General features: G+C 39.6%; 1 protein-coding gene across 1 annotated transcript in view; it reads left to right on the forward strand.

Moving 5' to 3' along the window:
* creb3l2 (cAMP responsive element binding protein 3 like 2) overlaps positions 1-24,468 on the forward strand; it is a 66,882-nt gene that overhangs the window by 35,784 nt on the left and 6,630 nt on the right. Inside the window, exons 2-10 of the mRNA XM_033037742.1 lie at positions 2,432-2,639; positions 5,571-5,782; positions 7,428-7,515; positions 11,585-11,760; positions 12,233-12,382; positions 13,124-13,182; positions 13,537-13,605; positions 16,999-17,098; positions 21,772-21,898. Of these exons, the coding sequence (XP_032893633.1) occupies positions 2,432-2,639; positions 5,571-5,782; positions 7,428-7,515; positions 11,585-11,760; positions 12,233-12,382; positions 13,124-13,182; positions 13,537-13,605; positions 16,999-17,098; positions 21,772-21,898 (1,189 nt within the window). The remainder of the gene's footprint in view (positions 1-2,431; positions 2,640-5,570; positions 5,783-7,427; positions 7,516-11,584; positions 11,761-12,232; positions 12,383-13,123; positions 13,183-13,536; positions 13,606-16,998; positions 17,099-21,771; positions 21,899-24,468) is intronic.

The following is a 24,468-nucleotide window of genomic DNA, read 5'->3' on the forward strand; positions in this document are numbered from 1 at the left end:
TAGGCTGTTCATCTAGCAAAATTTCCAAAACATTTTTTGCCTGGTTCTGAATATGTTTCCTTTTAGGTTTTTTAAATTCTTGCATTTCTTGCAAGAGTAGCCAATAGTTGCCATTGATAATGTTGGATGATTGTTGTAGCCCTCCTGCTGACAAGGGTACACCATCTTTTCGGAATGGATTTCTAAAAGTTATATATTGCCCAAGTCGGGATGCTATGAGAATTGGAGGGGAGCTTGCAGATGGAGGTGTTTCTATAGATTTCTTGTCCTTGTCTTCGTAGTTGGTAGAAGTTGCAAATTTGAGAAGTGTCACTGAGGTATTGGCAATTTACTGTAGTGCATCTTATAACACTACTGCAATATTGTGGCAGTAATGAGACTTGTAATTATCTTAGTTGGATATTGGGTGTGATCAATGAACCTGCTCTGTCCTAGATGATGTTAAATCTTAACTGTTATTCGAGCAGCATCAAGCCTAATAATGAGGGTTTCTATGCGTTCCTAACCTGTCTATTTGTGGGAGATGGAACGGCTCTGGAGATTCTGATCGCCATTCACTTGCCACAGAATGCCAAGCTTCTAATTAGTCCCAGCAGCCATATTATTTACATGGATAAGCTTCTGGTCAGTGGTGAGCTAGCTCACTCCACCCTTGCCTGGTGTTGGTGATCGAAAAGGTGTTTAGACTCTTGCTTGAGGAAATTAGTACCTGATGTGTTACCTTGTCAGATTTGATTATTCAGATTGGATGAAGTCTTAACACTACTTTAGGATGGGGAGAACCGTCCCTGAATTGCATCTGCATTCCCAACTCTAATGGTATTTGCATCTTTAGCTCTCTGGATGAAATTTCTTCATGTTGAATTTTTCAAGCAACTTGGCATATTTTAATTTTGGTTGATACATATATTCTGTGTCATTTAATTAATACCCCATTGCAGACATTGCACTTTGTCTATGGAACTGGTGCGCTACAATGCTGAGAACTATATTCTGCATTCTGTATCTTCCCCTTTGCTCTACCTATTGTATTGTGTCTGCCTTTATGATATTGATGTACTGTATTATCTGATCTGATTGGATAGCATGCAAAACAAAGTTTTTCACTACGTCGGTACATGTGATAATAATAAATCTATTTCCAAACCAAAGGGAGACTACTTTTCATCACATGGTTATGGATCGGACATTTTGTAAATTTAGTCATAGTCGCAGGGCCCACCTAATCCACTCTGTCCATCAAGCATCCATTATGCTAATCACTGTCTATTCTGTCCCCATTCCCATTTTCTCCTTCAAATTCCGCCACCCATGTAGCCAATGGGAGCAAATTACATTTTAATTAACCTACCAACCTGCTAATAGCTGCAACATTTAGAATGAAAAAAATAATTCCCGTGTGCATTTTTCTTGAAATTATTGGCCACAGGGGTAAAAGAGTGCTTCTCATGCTAGATCAATATCTACATTATGTGCTGTTGTGCTCATTGTCATTCCTGAATAGTGTCAGAATACTATTATTGAGGCTATATTTAGCCAAAGTTGAGTTCTATGATATTTATAATTATCTAGTGCAATCAGTCGTTCCTTCTTTGAGCAGAAGATGTATGACGTACTATAGCGTCACCGGGCTACAATGAATTGTCTCGGATACATTCTTTGGTGGCATTAAGAATTTTAAGTTTAATCTCTTCACATTGGAGCGGCACAGTGGCTTAGCGGTAGAGTTGCCGCCTTACATCGCTTAGTTCGCTTAAAGTCTTACTGACGGGTTGTGTGCGTGCTTTTAGTTCTGGGTTCTGCTTTTAGAATGCACAAGCAAGTATGCAATACCTGGGCGGGTGGTCAATTCTTTCTTATGCAACCAGGAACCACATAAACATTGATTAAATTAACTGAAACTTTTTTTGGTGAATATTTTCTTGCATAGCCATTCTAAACCAATGGTATATTACATTGCACAGGAAAGCTGCAACAATAACTTGTGCACCCTGCAATCAAAAGCACTCAGCAGGCCAGGCAGCATCTGTAACAGTAGAAACAGTTAACTTTTCGGGTGGATTCCCTTTCATCAGAACTGGGAATGATTGAACACATATTAGTTTTAAATTAAAGAGAGAATAAAGGAGGAAAGTACAAGGAAGTATCACAAGGATAAGGCCAAGGTTGCCATGGCGTTAAACTGTTGATAAACAGGGACGATAGAGACAAAACAATTGAAATGTAGGTTAGGTCTAAGAAATGCCAAATAGATTCATCATTGTCAGAGGAGAGGGAAAAACCAACCTAACAGGCTTTGTGTGTGTGTGTGTGTGTGTGTGTGTGTGTGTGTGTGTGTGTTGCTGGTAATGTCACTCTGGCAAAATTTAACGGCTTCATTATCATGAATAATCAAAAGATTTAAAGATTTTCCTTCTGTGTTTTTCCTCAGCACTTCACGGAGATGTTGGATGAGTATTCCAAGGATATGCTGGGCCATCTTTTCAACGATCCTTTCCTCTCTGATAAAAATGAGCTGATGGATGCAGAGCTCTCACCTGCTCCACATATTCAGGCTGAACACAGCTACTCCTTGGCGGGTGACTCCCGACCGCAGTCTCCACTCACACAGCTCTCAACTGAAGATGACTTCAGTGAAGGTATTTATATCTAAAGTTGAATTAAAATGGTTTGGAATATTTAAAAAGAAAAACAATGCACTTTTATTTGAAACTTATTTGCTTCAAAAATAATTTTGGAGATATTAATGTTTGCATGTACAGATGAATTAATCCATTTCAGAGGCGACCTTGTAATTCCTAGCTTTGGTATTAGCAATAGATAATACAAAACTTTGAGTGTAATGACGCTTAATAGGAATATAGATAAGCTAGGTGAATAAGCAAGAAAATGGCAAATGGAACATTAATGTGGATTTGAGGTCATCCTCTTTGGTGCACGAGACAACAGCGGAGTTTTTTCAAATTCTGATTGATTTGCGAAGTGTTGACATTGAAAGGGATCCAGGCGTCCTTCTACACAAGACCGTTTTAACTGACGGCAAATGTGCAGTTGCAGCAAAGCAGTTATAATGGCAAATGATATGTTGGCCTGTTCAAGAAAATTTGAGTGTGTGACATCTTGCAGTGGGTATATATAGTCATGATGGGACTGAGCGTGGGCTATTGTGCGCAGTTTTGGTCCCCTTTATCTAAAAGAGGATATACCTGCTCTAGAGTAAGCACAGGAAAGGTTTAGCAGATTGGTGTTTAGGATGGCAGGATTGCCGTCGAGGAGAAATTGAGTAGACTAGGCCTGTGTTCTAGGTGGTTTGGAAGGATGAGAGATGATATCATTGAAACTTACAAAATTCCTGTGGAATTTGACAGTTTGGATAAAGGGAAGATAAAGTCTGAGAAGTCTAAAACAGTGTTGTCTCAATAAGGGTTAGGCCAGAATGCAGATAAATTTCTTCACTTGGGATAGTGAGTCTTTTGGAATTCTTTGCCCCAGATGGAGCAGTTATTGAATTAATTCAAATGAGTCTAATATTTTTAATATTAAGGGAATCCAGGGATGGGGTAGGAAAACCAAGCAGGAATATGTCAGCTATGATCTTGAAAAATGGCAAAGCATACTTTGAAGGCCTAAAGAGCCTGTCCCACTAACACGACTTTTCAGCGACTGTCTTCGACCTTCAAGCTCGAGAGCACTCGCCTGAAAAACCTCAAAAATGGGGGTGCGTCTTCGACGCAGGTGCGTCTTCATCGCCGGGAAATACGGTAACTACATTACAGAATAACAAACAGACAGAAAATTAAATCTCTACTATTTAGCTGGGATCCTGTTAAGTCATTTTGGAATTGGCCTTGGGGCTCCCGTTTTGAGGATAAGAACAGCAATTCTGAAATTTGTGGTACTTTTGCTTTGGCTATGTCTTACTCGTGTGAAGACAAGATTGGACTAAATTATCATTGTCCACATTGTGAATATAGTTGGCATTTCACTGAAATTAAGCAGGATTGATTTTTTTTCCAAGGATCTGAAGCTTTTATTTTGCAGTAATAGATCCCCTTCAGTCTGCAAAAGTGAAATCAGCAAAGATTTGATCTTATTTTACAGTATTTGCTCATAATTAGACAAAATAGACAAACCAATTTTGTTCATTTTCGATCCTCATAACGGGTGAAGAACAGTACACCTATGAACTTTGATGCCAATGTAATATTTATCTTTATAGTTATTGAGCGATTATAATGGAGCAGCATACATTACTAGCCAAGGCTATTTCATTATTCCCCAATGTAACATTCATCGACAAATATTTTTCCATTGTGTTGTCAGAAGGATGCAGGAGATCCCATTGACATTTAGTGCACACAAATCCAAATAACATTTATAAATTTTTAACCCAAGTACTTATTTGTAGCAAGCTCCCAATTAGACAGAAGGCCTTTGGGAGATTTTGTATCAAGAAATATTGAATTGGAAACATTTGGCATTGAGACCAATAATTGAATGCTAACATGATAGATCTCTGTGCATATTTACAGGGCCAATATCATTTTGGAGGCTCTTTTGTTTTAATTAATTGGAACTCCAGTTACTTGATGTGCTTTTGGGTGGAAGGATTCTTGTACTTGCTCTTGCCCTAATCATAAGCAACTTTCTATATTTTCCATATTTCTTTTCAACTCTTAATAATCACAATTCCTTTTTGTAGCCGTTGTGAAGCGATCAAGCATTGCAGCAATGCTTTGAGATATCTGTTTTGAAGAATGCTGTACCGGGTATTTGAAAAGCACATGTAGCCTACCAAACAATTATATTTTACCATTTTTTATGATTTATGTGCATTGATTTTTTTTCCCTTGGTGTTTATTTTCTGAAATGAATACGTGATTCTCTTCAAAATTACCTGACTTGCACATCTGTGGGTACATGATCTCCACAACTTTGGGATGTTCTCAGTTTGCAATGCAAACTATTATGTAATAAATGACAAAAAAAATCGGACCATTGAACATTCTCGCCACTTTTGACGAAGCTACGCAGATTTGTTGATGAGATGTCAGAGGAAGGAGGAAAGTTCATCTTGAGGATTTCTCCATATGTTGAATTTGTGCCAATAATTGTGCCACTCTGGCCCAAAGGCGCATATTGCGCCAATAAAAAAAACAATGCAAGACATTATCTGAAGAAAGGTCTCGACCCAAAACTTCACCTATTCATTTTCTTCCGATATGTTGCCTGACCCGCTGAGTTACTCCAGCATTATCAGCGGTTTGACATTATTTTAAGTGCTGGTATTTGTACCATGACTCTGATTTTATGTTTGGACGTTTGCATATACCAATGGAGCTAAACACATGTAATGTGCAAATAGTAAACTTGTGAGAATGCAGCAGTGAACCTGTGGACAAATGGAAGCATCAATGGTACTAACAGAAAAGGAATACCTGTTGCATGAATGAATAGTAATTGATTCCACAATTATGCCTACTTTAGGAAATCCATGCAAGGGGTAAATTTGATAATAATCAAATGTAAAATATTTAATAAATATAAATACTCTAAATTCTTCCCTGCAGATATGGAGTGTGAATCCTGGTCAGTGAGATCTGATCTAAAGCCAATCACACTGAAGCACGAAGCTCTCCTCTGTGATAATAATTGTCTTGCACCTTCTGTTACCTTAACAACTGCAGCAATCTCCACAGTCATGGATATTGCACTTGACACATACAAGGTGGAGGTAACCTCTGTGAATGAATCTGACCTTGATGCAGTTTCCAATGTACAGGTGAGGTTTGCCTCGTGTATCTCTATTAGCTTTTCTGGGCCATCCCAGGGTTTTAAAAATATGACACTATTTCAGTTAAGATTAATAAAGTAAAAATATCAGATTTCTAACCCTATTGCAATGACATGATCCCTGCTGAAAAATGCATGTCACATTGAAAAATTTAGCTGTACATTTTGTTCTCGCATTGATCAAATTTTCCTTCTCCAAGTCAAAGGTCCATAAGGGAACTCGCATGGACCCAAGCCAGGCCTGATTTTAATATTTTGGTTGGGTGCATGAACATCTTTATTTCAGGCCTTCAACTCTTTCATCACATTTTATTGCCAACTGGCTTTGTACTGATACCTGCATTTGTACTGCAATTTCATTACTTTTGCTACTAATTTTCATATGGTTTCATCTTCATGTGATCCATTTTTGAATCTTCCCTTTCTGAATTTCTCTGTCTGCATCTTGGGGAATAACGTGGTGATTAGCATCCATTATGGGAAAAGATTGAACTTTCCTTTTCGCCTTCCATCACAGTGAGGAATGTGGAGGAGTCACTGTGGTGGATGTTTATGTTAATGTATTTGTGTGTCTTGTTGCTTCTTGTGTGTTTTGTATGGCAAAACAAATTCCTCGTATGTTGCAAAACATACTTGGCTAATAAAGTATGATTATGATGATTTATGTGTTACCAGTTTATACTGCCATCCTTCCCCGCTACCTTGAAACTGAAAATTAACACATTGTTTCCCAGAACTGATAAAATATTTTTGACCTGATATATTAATTCTGTTTCTCGTTCATCACCTGTTGTCGGAGCTCTTGAGTATTCCCAGTACTTTCCATTTTAATTTTGGATATTTAAAGCATCTACAATTTCTTGATTTTCATCAGCTAAGTGCTGAATATCTTTTGCAATCGCTCATGCTTGCCAATCTTTAACCTTGAGAAAGGTCTGTAGTGCTTGGCCAATTGTCAGACAATTGACCAACTTCATGTTAACTTTAATTTTGCATGTGAATCATAGTTCTGAAAAAAAAATCACAAAGTTAGCCAAATTGTATTATATAAATATAAATAAAACAAAGTAATCTCAGTAAATATGAATATTTTAATGCAGATTCTCACAATAACTATATTGTATTCATCTTTTATTTTTAATTCAATTTGTATTTGTATTTCTTAATTTATGAATGAATTGACACTGCTGTGTCCTGGTCTAGGAGATGAATGGTCCAGGAGGTGGGAACCAAAAGGATGTAGAATTGTGCTTGGCACCAAAAGCCTGCTCAGTCACATCACACTTCTAATATTCGGTTCTAGTGTTTTCAATTGAATTACATTTTCGCTGCAAGTTGTAACTACAAATTAAATTCTTAACTTGTCCTTTGCTGGATAGAAAGATTCTATTAAGTCAATATGACCCCATCCTTTTCTTCAAAATTAAATGTCTGTAAACATTTTCCTATCTCTGCCTCAAAAGCTTTCCTCTGATTAAATTAAAGTCAAAGAACATTTACACGCAGAAGGAAGCCATATGTCTTGAGTCTATGCTGGTTAAAAAAGAGCTCTACAGCCTAATCCCTGCAGATGGAATCTTCTCTTGACCCCTGCTTTGATCAGTGTTTCATGCTTCCATGTTGTATTATTTCAGACTACCAGCGGTACACAGAAGGTTCTTCCAAAGATTAAGTTGGAACCGCATGAGGTGGATCAGTTCCTCAATTTGTCTCCAAAGGAAGGTGAGGTGGATAGTTCTTCTTGTGTATGGCGTATGCAGCCTAAAGTTGTAGGGCAACTTGTTCTATTTGATTGTGCACACCAGGTTGATTGCATTAATTAAAATAGGGCGGACCACGTGAAGGTTGCAATCTCCCACCCCAGTTGGATAGTTGATACACCACGAGATATTATTCCAAATGTTGGAACCAATGTTACTATTGTGCTAAATGCCCGCTTAGCTAATGTTTTTAATTAGCTTTTGTTCGTTTTGAAGGTAGAATTTCAAAATGAAATGAGGAGAAATTGATACAAGGGAACTAAATTATTACACATTAGAAATGAGTAGTAACTATTCTGTGAAAATATAACCTGGGATGTTTGAAAGAAATGTGGACAGATTCCACATTGTAATTCTGTTTGATGGAGCATGGAACAAAAGCACCATTGCTCTGTATGAGTGGGACAAAATATGAGTATATCTCTAAATAATCAATTAAGTCTGTTCCCTTCACAAAAATTGTACAATTTTCTCAGTTTCATTGCAACTCGCTTCTTTTCCCCTGAGGAAAGAACTACAACAATCAACAGTAGTAAGATGAATAAAATCTGTAAATCTATTCTATGGCCACTAACGTGAATTGACTTGAACTTTTAGAATTGGACTAATATTGTAATATTTGGATGGGCCCTCTTGAATCTTGTGATGTATTCATTCAGAATTATCCATCCTTAATGCTTTTAGCTGTCAGTCATCTCCAGGATAGCAATAGATCTTTCAAACTATTGCATTGAAAATTACACATGGGGTTTAAATACATTTTGCACCCAGTTAGGATTTGTAAAAGATTTAATGTATTATCTTGCATGTTTCAACCATATTTTTGTACTATATTAACTCTGCATCAGTATTTGCATTGAATATTCTTGATGGGTAAATGGTGAACACAAATGTTTTCCAACTTTTGCCAGAGAGACCTCTCATGGTCTTCTCTACTTTCATGTTGACCCTTGTTTTCTTTCATTATCTTTGTTTATTATCTGTCTGGCATTTGATTCGTGTAATTAATTTATTTAGAATATGTGCTTTAGCAAATCACTTGACCACATGGATGGTGTCAGAAACAGGTTTGTATTATCAGAAGTGCATCTACCATATATTTTGATTTTTTAACAAACCCCAACAAAAAGCTTGTCTGTTGGTTTTTTTTAAAAAGTGAAAAATGTTAACATTTAGCAGTTATGGAGGAAGTTTATACTACAGATCATCATCTGAGTTATTACTTAGTGGCATTAAGTATATAGGTTCTGGACCTCCTCCACTGTCCAACGCAAATTGGAGGAAGAGCACCTCTTAATTCGTTTGGGCAGCTTACAATCGAGCAGTATGAATATTGATTTCTCTAACTTCAAGTAACTCTTGCTTTCCCTCTCTCTCCGCCCCTCCCCATCCTAGTTCTCTGACTAGTTTCACAGTCCTCCTGATTAAATTTTACTGATTGTATGCCTCGTTGTTAACTTCCCCATAGCTAACAACGAACCATTCTACATTTTCCTTGATCATCATTCCCTTTGAACTGTGTTTTCTCCCTGACACTCAGTCTGAAGAAGGGTCTTGACCCAAAACGTCACCCATTCCCTCTCTCCAGAGATGCTGCTTATCCTGCTGAGTATATCCAGCATTTTTATGTCTATCTTAGGTATTAACTTTCATTTCCTCTTTGGGAATAGACAAAGATAAGTCGGAAGCAAATAACAAACTGCTGGAGAAACTTGTGACTTCATGCGAACAATAAATTTCTTTGCATCCTGGTGTATATAACAATCTAATCAGAATCTGGTAAATTGCACAATTATGGTCCATATGTCTACAATAACCAACGGTTCACGGTGTAGAGCTTACACGTGCCCAGTGAACTAGAGAGTAGGAGCTGAAACTTTTGAAAAAGGAGAGTGTTTGAGTTGCTAAGAAGATCACCAGACAAATACTATTCCTAAATGAGGGCGGCACAGTGCCTTGGCGGTAGAGTTTCTGCCTTAAGCGTCAGAGACCAAGGTTCGATCCTGACCATGGGTGCTATATGTGCTGAGTTTGTACATTCTCAAACTCAGCCTACAATTGAAACATCTTCTCTTTGGTCTCCTGTGGTGCAGTTTTACCTGCCAATCTTTAGTTCCACTTCACCACATCTCCTCGTTATCCTACTATATTTAGCCCTCTTTCAAATAAGTAGTTCTATAGAATGCTCCATGTTCTTCTATACCAAACTAAACCTCATGATAAGATAATTGCTGTTATTCATGTGTTGTTGCAGTGACACTTGCCTACTCAACCAAATCGAGCAATGTTTCCCTTCTGGTGGGTCAAAAATACACTGACTGAATATTCTCCTGAGCACATTACAGATACACCTATTACATCTTTGTTCTTTTCTCTAATATCAATGGGGACATCAATATCAAGGACTTAATGTTTCCTGATTTCACTCTAATTTTTGCATTTTTCTGTGTATTTCTGATAATTCTTTCTTTGCTTTGTGCCATATTTGAACTATCACCTCTACATGGTCACATTTTCTAAGTCTGTACATATACTCTCAAAATCTGTCTTTGACTTCCTCCTAGATCTTTAGTCTGCTTCAGTTTAAAATTTCCAACTCCAGTGCTGTCTGCCAATGTACACCTACTTTTCTATTGCTAAATGCTGGAGCCTACTTTAAGCACTGCTCTCGATCTTCCGGTGAATCCCGCTTTAAAATTTAGACTTCATACAATCTTTTACTCTAACGGTCATGGTGGCGCAGCGGTAGTTGCTGCCTCACAGCGAATGCAGCACCGGAGACCTGGGTTCAATCCCGACTACGGGTGCTGTCATTATGGAGTTTATACGTTCTTCCTGTGACCCTCGTGGGTTTTCTCCGAGATCTTTGGTTTCCTCCAACACTCAAGTCAATAGACAATAGGTGCAGGAGTAGGTCATTCGGCCCCTCGAACCAGCACTGCCATTCAATGTGATTATGGCTGATCATCCAAAATCAGTACCCCGTTCCTGCCTTCTCCCCATATCCCCTGACTCTACTATCTTTAAGAGCCCTATCTAGCTCTCTCTTGAAAGTATCCAGAGAACCGGCCTCCACCACCCTCTGAGGCAGAGAATTCCACAGACTCACAACTCTCTGTGTGAAAAAGTGTTTCATCATCTCCGTTCTAAATGGCTTACCCCTTATTCTTAAACTGTGGCCCCTGGTTCTGGACTCCCCCAACATCGGGAACATGTTTCCTGCCTCTAGTGTGGCCAAACCCCAATAATCTTATATGTTTCATTAAGATACCCTCTCATCCTTCTAAATTCCAGAGTATACAAGCCCAGCCGCTCCATTCTCTCAGCATATGACAGTACAGGTTTGTACGTTAATTGGCTTGGTAAATGTAAAAATTGTCCCTAGTGGGTGTAGGATAGTGTTAATGTGCGGGGATCGTTGGTCGGCGCGGACCCAGTGGGCCGAAGGGCCTGTGTTTCCGCGCTGTATCTCTAAACTAAACTTTTTCCCAAAGCCAAAAAAAGAACTCTTTATCCTCTTCAGGTTTCCCTTTACTTGCAGTGTATCGGTTTTTATTTTTGCAACAATAATTGTGGTCTTTTCTTCAGCTACCTCTTGCAATAAGTATCTTAGCATTTTATTGATTTCTCGATAAACTTAAGTAGTCTCACTCTCATTTATTTACAGCTCCTAATGGCTTGTTAAATCTTTAGAGTTAGATTTGTCTTTCTTCTCTTGAGAGAGTCCATAAATTGTTATCAATTTGTTATAAAGTCATTAAAGGTCTATGTAAATGTAAGTAGCCAATGTGAAGTGCAAAGAACATAAATATGAGAAATCATAAAATGTTGGTTCACACTTATTTTCATAAAGAATTAAGAGTTATGATCATTTGTGCTTGGATAACATTGCTGGGAAAATGCACGTTTTTAAAAATCTCTCACAAATTTGTACAATTGGTTCATTCTGTGCTAAAGACATTTTACCTAAATATAGAGTGAACATGTGGTTACATGACTTTCTATTTTGTCTTTCTATCCATTGGGAGCAGATATAGTGCAACTGCCACCAACCCCACCAAGCAGCCATGGCAGTGACTGTGAGGGTGGACAAAGCCCAATACGTTCTGTTCAGTCACCAGACCCTGTCGAGCCACAGCCCACTGGAAAAATCATAACACGTGCACCATCTGCTTTGTCCAGCTCCCCTCTTCTCACTGCACCACATGCAAGTAACATATTTATTAATAATGTATATCTGTGTCCTTATTCTTTACAAATCTTCGCGGAAGTATAAACTGTTATTGACGACCTGACGTTAGTAAATTTGAACTTCAGGTCACTACCTGCTCATGTAGTTGAAAACTGAAATTTCAATAATATTAATTAACTTGGCTGAATTTTGGTCCAATTGCACTTTCACTGGTCAAAAAAGAGAACTTAAAATGAGCTGAATCACATAGTGTTCTGATAACATTGAAACCATTTTTTTTTTAAAGAGCTTGTCCCTGCCTCGTCAAAAAGTCCCCAGAAATGAAGGGTTGGTCTCTGAAGATTATTCACACAAGATCCAAATGATTCTGAATTAGATTAAAAATAATAAAGCAAACCACACCCATCATTGGCAATTGTTAACATTACAGAAAAAGTTGAACAAAATTATTTTAAAATAAATCTAATTGAATTATTCTTCACCCCAGAAACTGCAAGGATCATCAGGACCTTTGCTTCTGACAGAAGAAGAAAAACGTACACTGATTGCTGAAGGATACCCAGTTCCTGTCAAGCTACCACTCACAAAGGCAGAAGAGAAAGCACTCAAGAAAATACGGAGAAAAATTAAGAACAAGGTAATGAAATGCTACTTTGTTAAGCAAACTATACAAAGATTAAAAATTCTCAGACAGCTCTGCTCTATAAATTATTAAACATCGCATATAATACACTGAATTTGCAGAAGCACTTGAGTTGTATTGAATCAAATGATCATAGAAATCTCCATGCTATCTCATCTTGCTCACCTCTTGCTCCCTCAATGCATTTCCAGAGAATCATTGGTGATCTAACTTCCTTTCTTTGGCTCCTAAATTCTACTGTCAACAGATATTAAAAATCCTTTTTCCCCTCATCTTTTTCACCTTGCCTCCAACAATAAATGTCACGTGAGTTAAGACCAGCTTTTGTGTGGTCCTGATGACATCCAAGGTCAGCGTAGGTTATCAGATTATTGGTAAATGCCACTTGATAGTGCTGTCATATGTAAATTAATTCTCAATAAGAAAAAATGTAAATGCAAGATAATGATTATAATTCATGGTCTATCATCCATTCAGAATATTAGGTGGAGAGAAATAAGATTACCTCAGTTAGGCAACTTGGTCGGCATGGATGAGTTCAGCCAAAGGATAGACGGATAGACAAAAAGCCGGAGGAACTCTGTGGGGCAGGCAGCACTCTCTGGAAAGAAGGAATGGGCGATGTTTTGGGTTGAGACCCTTCTTCAGTTCAGCCAAAGGGCCTGTTTCTGTGCTGTATGACTGTTAAGTGGTCCAAGATAGCAAACAATTCACGATAATATTTGTTTTTGGCAGATTTCCGCTCAAGAGAGCAGAAGGAAGAAGAAAGAATACATGGATACGCTGGAGAAAAAGTAGGTCTACAATTTAAGCTGTGTGGCTCCTCTTCCCCCTTTTGTGATAGATTTGCGTGCATGATAGTCGTGTCACCGTTTGTGTGAAAGTTTTCAGAGATGCTGTTTGTGGATAGTTACCTTCAAATTCAATGTCCATACCATTAGATTGTAAGCTACCCAGGCGGAATGAGCTGCTGTTCCTCTAGTTTGCTTGAGGTCCCACTGAAGCCCAGGACAGAAAGTTCAGAATGGCACTGGGATTTAAAATGGTTAGCAATTTAGGGATCCAGCATTCCTTGATGGACCTAGCGCTGTTTATTTCTTCTCAGAATCACAAGATTGATAAAACAATTTTTCATTATGTCCAACCAGGGTAGAATCCTGTTCAAATGAAAACAGTAAACTCCGTAAAAAGGTGGAAAATCTGGAAAAGGCAAACAGGTAAATATGTGGCATGTTTTTTGTGTATTAATTTATACTAAGTTTCTCCCCTTTAATGAATAATTCATCTAGAACATTTATTCTTTAAAACAGAACCAGCAAGCAGTTTTTAATAAAAAATAATTGAAATTAACCATATGAATTTTTTTTCCAAATAATGAATCCTAAATTAATTTGGATAAACTGCTCCGAGAGAAGAACAAAGAGATATGACCAGTCCAGTCTAGGTTTCTATGTGCTGAATGTTTGAGATGGAGCCAAATGGACTGGAATTGAATTCAGTGTTTGGCTGATGCAACCAATGAGTCCATGTCATATTTGATTTGATCCTGCAAGATGCCTCAATCTTCGTGCTGTTCCAAAGCAGCAAGAAAAATCTAACCAAAGCTAACTTTCGATCAGAGAAATTAGATCAGGACATCTGATTACAATTTTTGATGCCCTCCCTCTAATTGTCCTCTCTTCCACCTCTCCAAACCCCTCAGTGCTTGTGCTCTCTCACTTTCGTAGGATCTCCTTTCTTTCTTTCTTTTAAAATCTTTTGTTTTTTTTCCACAAAAAAAAAGATAAAAAACAGAGCAAAAAGAATAATGATAAACATAACAATGATATTGATACATAGGGATCAGGATTACATTAATAACAGGTATAACCTAATATGAGACCATTGTCAAAATACACATTGAATATAGACCTCCCCAGTCTCTATGTAAATATAGTTAAATCTTTAAAAGAAAACTTGTATGTAAAAAAAACCCACAAAGATAAAAAGACAAAAAGAAGAGGAAAAAAGGAAGAAACAAAAACCCCCCTAAACTAAAGAAAAAAAGAAAGGAGAAAAAAAATAAAAATAAAAATAAAATAAATATAAACAAAGCAAAGCAAAACCGAATCTGAACTGAGATTTTCAACAATTTAAGTCTGTTTGTCGTCAAGTCCGTTCCACCATATAGAGGTAAAATAGTTTTTATAACGGTTATAGAGGGAGCAATTTATGTTGTATGAAAATGTTGAATACATTTTCCCCAAGTCTTATCAAATTTAACCAAGGGTTCAACAATGTTCCTGATTTTTTCTACATTTAAGCATGATATCGTTTCAGAGTACCACTGGAGTGTGGTCGGACGGTTGGAGTCTTTCCATTTAAATAAAATAGATCTTCTGGCGATTAATGTGGTAAAAGCAATCAACCAATGGGCGGAGCGGGACAAATGAATAAAATCTAACATTGGTAGCCCAAAAATTGCAGTAATAGGATGGGGTTGTAAATCAATACCTAAGACAACAGAAATAGTATCAAAAATGTATTTCCAATATTTCTCCTGTTGCCCCATAGAGTCCATGACAGCAGAACTGAGACTATTATCCACTAGAAAATGAAACTCATTGTAGCATTAACTCTCACATCTTGTGACGAACACAAGATGTTTGATGACAGCCGCTTGTAGGGTTTCTAGCTTTGGAAATTATTAGCATCACTTTGGGCTTTGAATATGTTTTATTGAGCTAGATGTCGTGTTCTGCTAAATTCACTGGCTACTTGCCCCGAGTCATGATATTTGTTCCAGCATAGTCCCAAACACTGCCTTCAACAGAAACCCTTCTCACCACAACCGATGCACCATAAGGGCAGAAAGCCTGCTGTGCTGACAGAATGACAGTTTTTAATGCTAATTCAGCAGCTTTGCCATCATTATTGATACCAGGTTTTCATTCCAAATGTTGATTGATTATACCTTTAATAATCCTTTACAGGAAATTACAGTGCCACGACAGCTTCAAGACAGACATAACACCACACATTTCCTCAAATGGCTTCCATACTTAACAAGTTAAAATACAAGTTAAAATACAATTAATTAAAAAAAGTGCAGTTATTTATGCACATTATATAACCTTATAGCAGCTGGTATACAAGACTTCCTATGTCTCTCAGTTTTGCACATTGGTGCAATCAGTCTCTGACTGAAGATGCTGCTCTTGATCACCTTCAGGGCATGGAGTGGGTGAGTGGGGTTGGTCATTATTGAACCCAGTTTGTTCAGAGTTCTGGCCTCTGCCACCTGCTGGACCGTTCGTTGCTCAGCCCCGACCACTGAGCCGGCCTTCCTGATCAGCTTGTCCAGTCTGTTTTTGTCCGCTATGCGGGCGCCATCTCCCCAACAGGCCACAGCAAAAAACAGAGCACTGGCCACCACTGAATGGTAGACACTGCACAGTAGGGGTTGGCAGATGTTAAATGACCTCAGCCTCCTTAAAAAATACAGTCGGCTTTGTCCCTTCCTGTACACCGCCTCCATATGACACTTCCAGTCCAGCTCACTGTCAAGCTGCACCCCAAGGTACCTGTGGTTAGCGACCACCTCCACCTCAGTGCCCTTAATGGTGATTGGTGTTGCTTGAGTCCTCCTCCTCCTCCTCCTGAAGTCCACAACTATCTATGTATTAAATGTATTTAATTAGGTGGATATAAATTAGTCCGCTAAGATAGTATTCAAGTGCCACCACATGAATAGTGCAGCCATTTGGATACTAATCAAGTAATTTAATCACAATGCAAATAGTTCCATTAAAATTGGAACAGTACTGTGTTGGTGCTCTATTTTAACAGTTAATACAAATTAAATATTTAATGTTTTCTTTCACAAGACCATTTCTTTCACAAGACCATTTAAGTTTTGAATATTCCACAAGGTATGTTGTCAATGTTCAGGCAGCATCTCCATACAATTAATATTAATGTTTAGAAAGTCAACTTCTGCTGCTTTGACTATTTAAGACATAAACAACCTCAGGTTTTTAACATGTGGAGCAGTGTGCGTGGAATTGCTTTTTCACATAAAGTAGATCTGTTATACTATAATTATTATTATTATATATAAACTAGGCAATATAAGGCAAGATGTTGGAAATCTAAAATGTATTAAAAAAAAAAAAAGAAGAAATGTTGGGAAAGTATCCACTTCATAGAGTGCCCACTCCTGGCCAAAGAAATGGGTACAGAACTCACTAGTGACTATGTCAAAGGTTTTAAATTTAAACAACACTTACATTTAAGTGTAGTTCATACACTCAGTCTGAATGGCAAAATGTCATTTTCTATATTTTTCATTTTAGATTAATGTTTGAATTTTCACGTACTTTCTTTTGCATTGGTTTCATCTTCCAGAACTGACATTTGTCACATTATTAATGCAGTGTATCTGTCAGTAAACTAATAATGATTACCACCATCCAGAAATAAGCTACCAGTCGCCAGGCATTGTTACATATGCATGTCCAAATTTTGGTTTTCCTGTATTCCACTTTAAAGTAAAAAATAAGTGTTCTATAGTTATAGCATATAAGTCTTCACTGATATTATCTGATAATGATAAATATTTTATTTCTTAGGTCCTTGCTCCAGCAGCTGCAAGGTCTCCAGGTTCTGGTAGCGGGGAAGGTGCCCAGATCCTGCAAGATGGCCAGTACACAAACCAGCACATGTCTGATGGTAAAGTCCAAGACTGTTTTGTTGAAACTTCTCCATTGTTCTTATACCAAATTATAGGCAGAATTGTGGCAGGGATGCATTTCATGATATTTAGTCCATTATAATGGATGACATGATGGCGCAGCGGTAGAGTTGCGCCTCATAGTACCAGAGACCCGGGTTTGATCCTGACTACGGGTGCTGTCTGTACGAGGTCCATATGTTCATTCCATGACCCTGTAGTTTTTCCCGGGGGCTCTGGTTTCCTCCCACACTCCAAAGACGCACAAGTTTTTATTTAATTGGCTTCGGTGAAGATTGTAAAGTGTCCCTGGTGTGTAGTATAGTGTCAGTGTTCAGGGATCATTGATCAGCATGGACGAAGAGCCTGCTTCTGCACTGTATCTCTAAACTAATCTAAATAATGCTGTCCTATTTGTTTACTGTGTAGAGTGGATGTGAGCTATTATTTCGCTTCCATAGCCATTTTGACTAATGTTAACGTCCTAGTTCAGCAAATAGTCATTTACTGCACTGTATGAGAAAATATATTAGGTTTATTTTTTGCGGGGCAGGTCCGAGCCGGGTGGGGCTGTGGTGTTCGGTGTGACAGTGAATAGCAGAGGTTGTGAAGTCTGTTCCCAGCTGGTTCTCCATGCTCTGTTTTGAAACCGGAGCCGCAGAGGGTCGCTGCGTGACGAGGGAAGGGACGACGTGATGACAGGCGTTGAGGTCCCAGTTGCTGTGAGTCCTGGGCGAGGTGGTGCAAAGGATGTTTGGCGTCCGATAGGGCCTTGCACACCAGCCTGTGGGTGAGGTACTCTCTGCGAAGCTTGGCGGGTGCGATACCTGCGAGCACCGGCAGAAGATCCGTCAGAGTTGGGCGTAGGCAGCCGGTGATAATCCGCATGGTGTCGTTGAGGATGGCATCTAGCTTGCTAGTATGAGCGCTGCGGCACCATGCTGGGGCGGCGTACTCAGCGGCGCTGTACATGAGTGCAAGAGCACAGGTTCGGAGAGTAGATGTCCTGGTGCCCCATGACGATCCAGCCAAGCAATGCAGGAGGTTGTTCCACGCCGAGACTTTAGCACGGAGAGCTTCAAGGTGTTGCTTGTAGGTCAACTGCTGCTCTAATTTCACCCCGAGGCATGTAGTAAATGGGTTATAGGGTAGGGGTGACCCATTGAGGGTGACGGTTAGCTGGCGTTGAGCTTCCTTGTTGTTCATGTGAAAGGCCGTTGTGGTGGTTTTTGCCACACTCAGTTTTAGTCTCCAGGTCTTAAGGTAGCACGCGACAAGTTCCATATCCACCAAGAGCACATCCTCCACGTTTGACCAACTCCTGTCCAAATGCAGTAGGGCCAGGTCATCTGCGTATCCATACTGGCGCGAGGTATTGCGTGGCAGATCGCTGATATAGAGATTGAAGAGCATGGGGGCCAGTACTGAGCCTTGGGGACTCCGTTTAGTCGGCTAGATTGTCCGTCGCTGGCCTTAAGTACAAAACTGCGGTTAGCAAGGATGTTGGCAAGGAACCGCACTAAATGGCGGTCAGGAATGGTGCGGAGGAGCTTCAAGATCAGGCCCTGGAACATAACCTCTGCTGCCTCAAACGCAAGAAGAAGGAGGTTTGTTATTCCTGGCAACCTCTAAAAGTAATTCACTGCTACATCTGCTCTGCTTTGTCCAAAATCATGCAACATCTCCCATTATTCTTAATGTAAGGATACATGTTAAAGCAATGGATTGAAAAGCAAATCTGCCAAGGGGAGGGGGGGGGGGAGAACCATATACCACTGGGCATAGCTTTAAGGTGAGAGGTGCAAAGTTGAAAGGAGATGTGTGGGGCAAGTATTTTGCACAGAGGATAGTGAGTGCCTGGAATATGTTGCTGGTTGAGGCAGATATGATAGTGGCATTTAGAGTCTTTTGGAAAGGCATATGGATATGCAGGGAATGGAAGGATAAGGATTGTGTGCAGGTAAATAAACTATTCTCGGCAACATGGTTGGCACATGCACTGTGGGCCGAAAGGCCTGTTCCTATGCTGTTCTATGTTCTACATGCTGCCTGACTTACTGACTTCCTCCAGCAGTTTGAATTTTGCACAAATAAATCTCTCCGTGTTCGCAATAAGAAACAATAATAGTAAATACTGGAAGTACTCAGCAGTGAAGGAGTGATCTGTGGAAAACAAAACCAAATCAATATCTTGGGTCAGTTATTCATCCATAATAGCGGTGGCACAGTTAACTGAGACTTTGCCTCACAGCTCCAGTGCCCCATGGTTCAATCCTGACCTCTGGTGCTGTCTGTATGGACTCCACACATGCTCCCTGTTCCAGTTTCCTCTTGCATACCAAAAATGTGCATGTTGTTGGGTTAATTGACCCTCTAAATTGCTTCTGGTGTGTGGGCGAGTTGATGGAACTCTGGAAGAATAAAATGGGTTTAATATAAAATTTGTGTCATAATGGGGCTGGATGGATGGTTGATGTGAACCTGGTGGGCCAAAGGCCCGTTTCTCTGACTTTGCGATATTACGTAGGAGGCTCCTATAGATTTAAGAGGATTCAGTTTATTTTCACAGCCAAAATTATTTATATGCCATTTGAGCAATGCATGAAATCTAGTTGTTGCAGTCCTTTCGATGGACAAACCGTTCCACAATGGCATACTATGAACTATGTTTTAACTATGATTTGTATATACTGCCAGTGTAATTTTAATAAATTCCACTATGAAGGAGCATTACCAAGCACAATTTCTGTTCAATTTTATTGATTTATGTATTGTAACTCTAAATCTCTCAGCTGATGAGAATGGTGATTCACTGTTTTATTAACATCTTTTTATTTTTTGTCTCTTGCACCTATAAACACTTCATGCTCAACTGTAATGTGTTTCTCCAATATCTAGAACTAATATTTTTCTGAAATGTTTGGTATGTTTCTCAATCTATGTATCTCCCATTCAATGGCATCTGCAATATCTGCAGATTGTGGTCTAGAATGATTGTTACTCTATTTATAATGGGAAGACAAATTAACATTGGCAGTCTGGTTAGTTGGTTGTTATCCAGACTCTCCACCATTTTGCTTTCCCACCAAATATTTACATATAAAGTATTTTTATCTGTTCAGATGCCCAGCATCCATTCCATTCTCCTCCTCCTCAGTCTCAGGAGAGAGAAAACATCCCTCAATAGACCTGTTAGCCTGACATCGGTGGTGGGAAAGATGCTGGAGCCATTATAAAAGATGAAATAGCGGCACATTTGGATAGCAGTAACAGGATCGGTCCGAGTCAGCACGGATTTACGAAGGAAAAATCATGCTTGACTAATCTTCTGGAATTTTTTTGAGGATGTAACTAGGAAAATGGACAAGGGGGAGCCAGTGCATGTAGTGTACTTGGACTTTCAGAAACCATTTGATAAGGTCCCACATAGGAGATTAGAGGGCAAAATTAGAACACATGGTATTTGGGGTAGGGTACTGACACAGATAGAAAATTGGTTGGCAGACAGGAAACAAAGTGTAGGATTAATGGGTCCCTTTCAGAATGGCAGGCAATGACTAGTGGGGTACCACAAGGCTTGGTGCTGGGACTGCAGTTATTTACAATATACATTAATGATTTAGATGAAGGGATTAAAAGTAACATTAGCAAATTTGCAGATGACACAAAGCTGGGTGGCAGTGTAAACAGTGAGGAGGATGCTGTGAGGATGCAGGGTGACTTGGACAGGTTGGGGGAGTGGGCAGATGCATGGCAGATGCAGTTTAATGTGATAAATGTGAGGTTATCCACTTTGGTGGCAAGACCAGCAAGGCAGATTACTATCTGAATGGTGTCAAGTAAGGAAAACAGGAAGTCCTTGTACATCAGTCACTGAAAGTAAGCATTCAGGTACAGCAGGCAGTGAAGAAAGCCAATAATAAAAGCCTTCATAACAAGAGGAGTTGAGTATAGGAGCAATGAGGTCCTTCTGCAGTTGTATTGGTGAGAACAGGAGCAATGATGTCCTTCTGCTGGTGAGACCACACCTGGAGTATTGTGTGCAGTTTTGGTCTCCTAATTTGAGGAAGGACAATCTTGCTATTGAGGGAGTGCAGCGTAGGTTCATGAGGTTAATTCCCGGGATGGCTGGACTGTCATATGTTCAAAGAATGGAGTGACCGGGTTTGTATACACTGGCATTTAGAAGGATGAGAGGAGATCTTATTGAAACATGTAAGATCATTAAGGGATTAGACATGCTAGAGGCAGGAAACATGTTCCCGATATTGGGGGAGTGCAGAACCAGGGGCTACAGTTGAAGAATAAGGGGTAGGCCATTTAGATCAGAGATGAGGAAAATAATTTTCACCAAGAGTTGTGAATCTGTGGCATTCACTGCCTCAGAAGGCAATGGAGGCTGATTCTCTGGATGCTTTCAAGAGAGAGTTAAATAGAGCTCTTAAAGATAGCGGAGTCAAGGGATATGGGCAGAAGGCAGGAACGGGGTACTGATTGTGGATGATCAGCCATGATCACAGTGAATGGCGGTGCTGACTCGAAGTACAGAATGGCCTGCTCCTGCACCTATTGTCTATTGTCTATTGCCTTCACTTATCCTTTTGATAAAATATGTGTTCTTTATAGTCACTGCGAGATTACTAAAAAAATTCTGAAACTCTGTTTGTTCCAGATTGTGGTGCTGTGTTTTGCCATCGCATTGGGAGGTATGAGTAACAAATTCGACCCATTCTCATCTTCTGTGACAAAATCGGTTGTGCCCATTCAAGATTCCACACAAGAATCTTATGCAGCCACTGGTAAGTAAGTGAAAGACGATCTATCGAAAAATAGTTAGGACCCTGGAATGCACTGACATCTTCTGTTTGATTTGTGGTGCAGATTAATTATTCAAAATCCGAAATAGACATTGATAGCAGCATTAGTACCAGTTCACAGAAAGGACATCGTGGAAAAGACAGTCATTCAGCTTCTCAAATCCATACCAGTTGTATTGTGGTTCTGTTAAAAAGACCTTCTCCGCTCAGTTTATTTTCACCAATCGCCTTCATTTTATGCCCTCAAGTTTATCTTCCCTCTGGAAGTGTGAACAGTTTCTCTCTATCTGCTCAGTGTATCCCCTTCATGACTTTACAAAAACTATCGACTTGGCTTGTATTTTCTGGAATTTAGAAGGATGAGAGAGGTATCTTATAGAAACATATAACAATCTTAAAGGATTGGACAGGCTAGATGCAGCGTGTGAAAAATGTTCCAGATGTTGGGGGAGTCCAAAACCAGGAGTCACAGTTTAAGAATAAGGAGTAGGCCATTAACTCTAATGGGCCTGTCCCACTTCGGCGACATTCACTTGGTCTCCACAAGTTTGCAGGTGGTTGCGGGGAGTCGCCTTTATGGTCGTGAGGAGTTCCCGCATTCTGGGAACTAGTCGTGGCCTCATCGTTGTCGTGATCTCTGAACTCCTCCACATATCCTGTGATATCCATTTTTAAACCGCCTGTCCTGATACACCCCATTGTCAGAACTGCTTGTCTCGTAATTCATCGGCCCCTAGCATCTTGTGAACTTCCATTCATATTGTGTTTCCTCTCCTTTTTTTCCAACTGCTAAATGAATCTATTCCCTCATTATTCCAACCTTCCTCTTCCAGCTTTCGACCTGACATCCATGGCCACAATAAAGGTTTATTTAGGTCTATAGCCTTTGCCATCACTCTGTACCCACCATGCCACCCCTTTCCCCAGTATTGAGGTTAGCTGAGAACCATTGACCAGAAGTATGCTACCTACAATGCGTGCGCGCGTGTGTGTGTGTGTGTTCTTCTGAGGCATAATATTATATTTGTTGATGTAGATGACTGAAATATAATTTGTAGTATCAAGCAGGTTGATTTTGAGTTGAGAGGTTTTTTTTCATAAGGTAAATGATGTACCATTATAACAAGACAGCACCAAATGATGCAGACATATATTTGGACTATCAGCAGAGATGGGAAAGGGACTGTCCAATACCTTGCATTAAGTTACCTCCTTTGACTCTACTCACTTCCTCCATGTAGAGGAAGCTAATATGGGTCCAAGCTATAGGTGGCAAATGTGAGGCATTCTGTTTAATTCTCACTTTTTTTTACATGTACATTTTTGCCTGTATAAGAACGATTTCCTGCTCTCGCCCTGAACTAGAATATTTGGCAACCTAGCTGCCAGCTTCCTATCCGTTATCACCTTGATGTGGTCAATCGCCAGCTCTTCTGCTTCTGTCTTTGACTTTTTAAATTTCCAATTCAAGGGTTAAGTTCATAAGTTCACAATTCCACAGATTCTCAATAACTATCAGGGCAACAGTTTTTCCCAGATGTTCTCCTATAATGATTCAGTTCTCTTGGAACCTCTGCTATCTAACTATAATATCTTCCATGTTAATGCTTTCAATCCAAAATCCCCAACCATGTCTATGGGGTCTAAACATGGACCATGCGTATCCCAGGCCATGAGTATTCCAATCCGTGCTACTCTTCCCACATCTGATCCCTTTTGTCACCTTAATACATATTTTGTGCTTTATTCTGACCGCCTTGTAAGCTAGAGTACTTCATTTCCATTACGCCCATTATAAATTCAGCAGATAAGTTCAACTCAAATAATCAACACTTCAGATTTCCAGTATTCATTCCATCACTTGTGATATTTCTCTTCAATTATCCACTTGCATTTTATTTGCCTACATGGAATACACATGACTTGGTCGTTTGGATTTGGAATTGCCTTACTCATGGAAATTAAAGTGTTGTGGTGGAAGGGTGTTATTCTGGCTGAAGTCCCTGACCAGCGGAGTCCTGCAGGGATCTGTACTGGGACCTTTGTTGTTTGTGATGTACAGATATATGTTCCATTAACCTTTAGACAAGTCAGATTTTGTACGAGTCGGAATTGTCATAAAACTAGGTAGAAACAAATTACTTCAGATACTGGTGAATCGACAAATCGTCACAAAGTGCTGGAGTAACATGGATTGTGACGTTTTTGGTCAGGACCCTTCTTCAGACTGATTCGATCCACTGAGTTACTCCAGCACTTTGATTTCACCTTAAAACTAAGTACCGATGCCGCTGGTCTGCACAAGCGAGCCCTTCTTCACTAGCTGTCCCATTGACATGACTGTTGTAGCCAGGTACCCCCTGGCCAACAGTGCTTTCTTCAGACGGCGGCCACCGACAAGACGTGGCCGGTCATGGTGAAGCTCTGTCACCTCTCTCCACCTGCCGCTGTTAAACACATACTTTAATTGACTGATGAACAAGGACTCCCAGATCCCGTTGTGCTTCCCCTTTTCCCAATTTGCCACCATTTAGATAATAATCTGCCTTCCT

Source organism: Amblyraja radiata, chromosome 19 (genome assembly GCF_010909765.2).
Source record: "Amblyraja radiata isolate CabotCenter1 chromosome 19, sAmbRad1.1.pri, whole genome shotgun sequence".
Taxonomy (NCBI): domain Eukaryota; kingdom Metazoa; phylum Chordata; class Chondrichthyes; order Rajiformes; family Rajidae; genus Amblyraja; species Amblyraja radiata.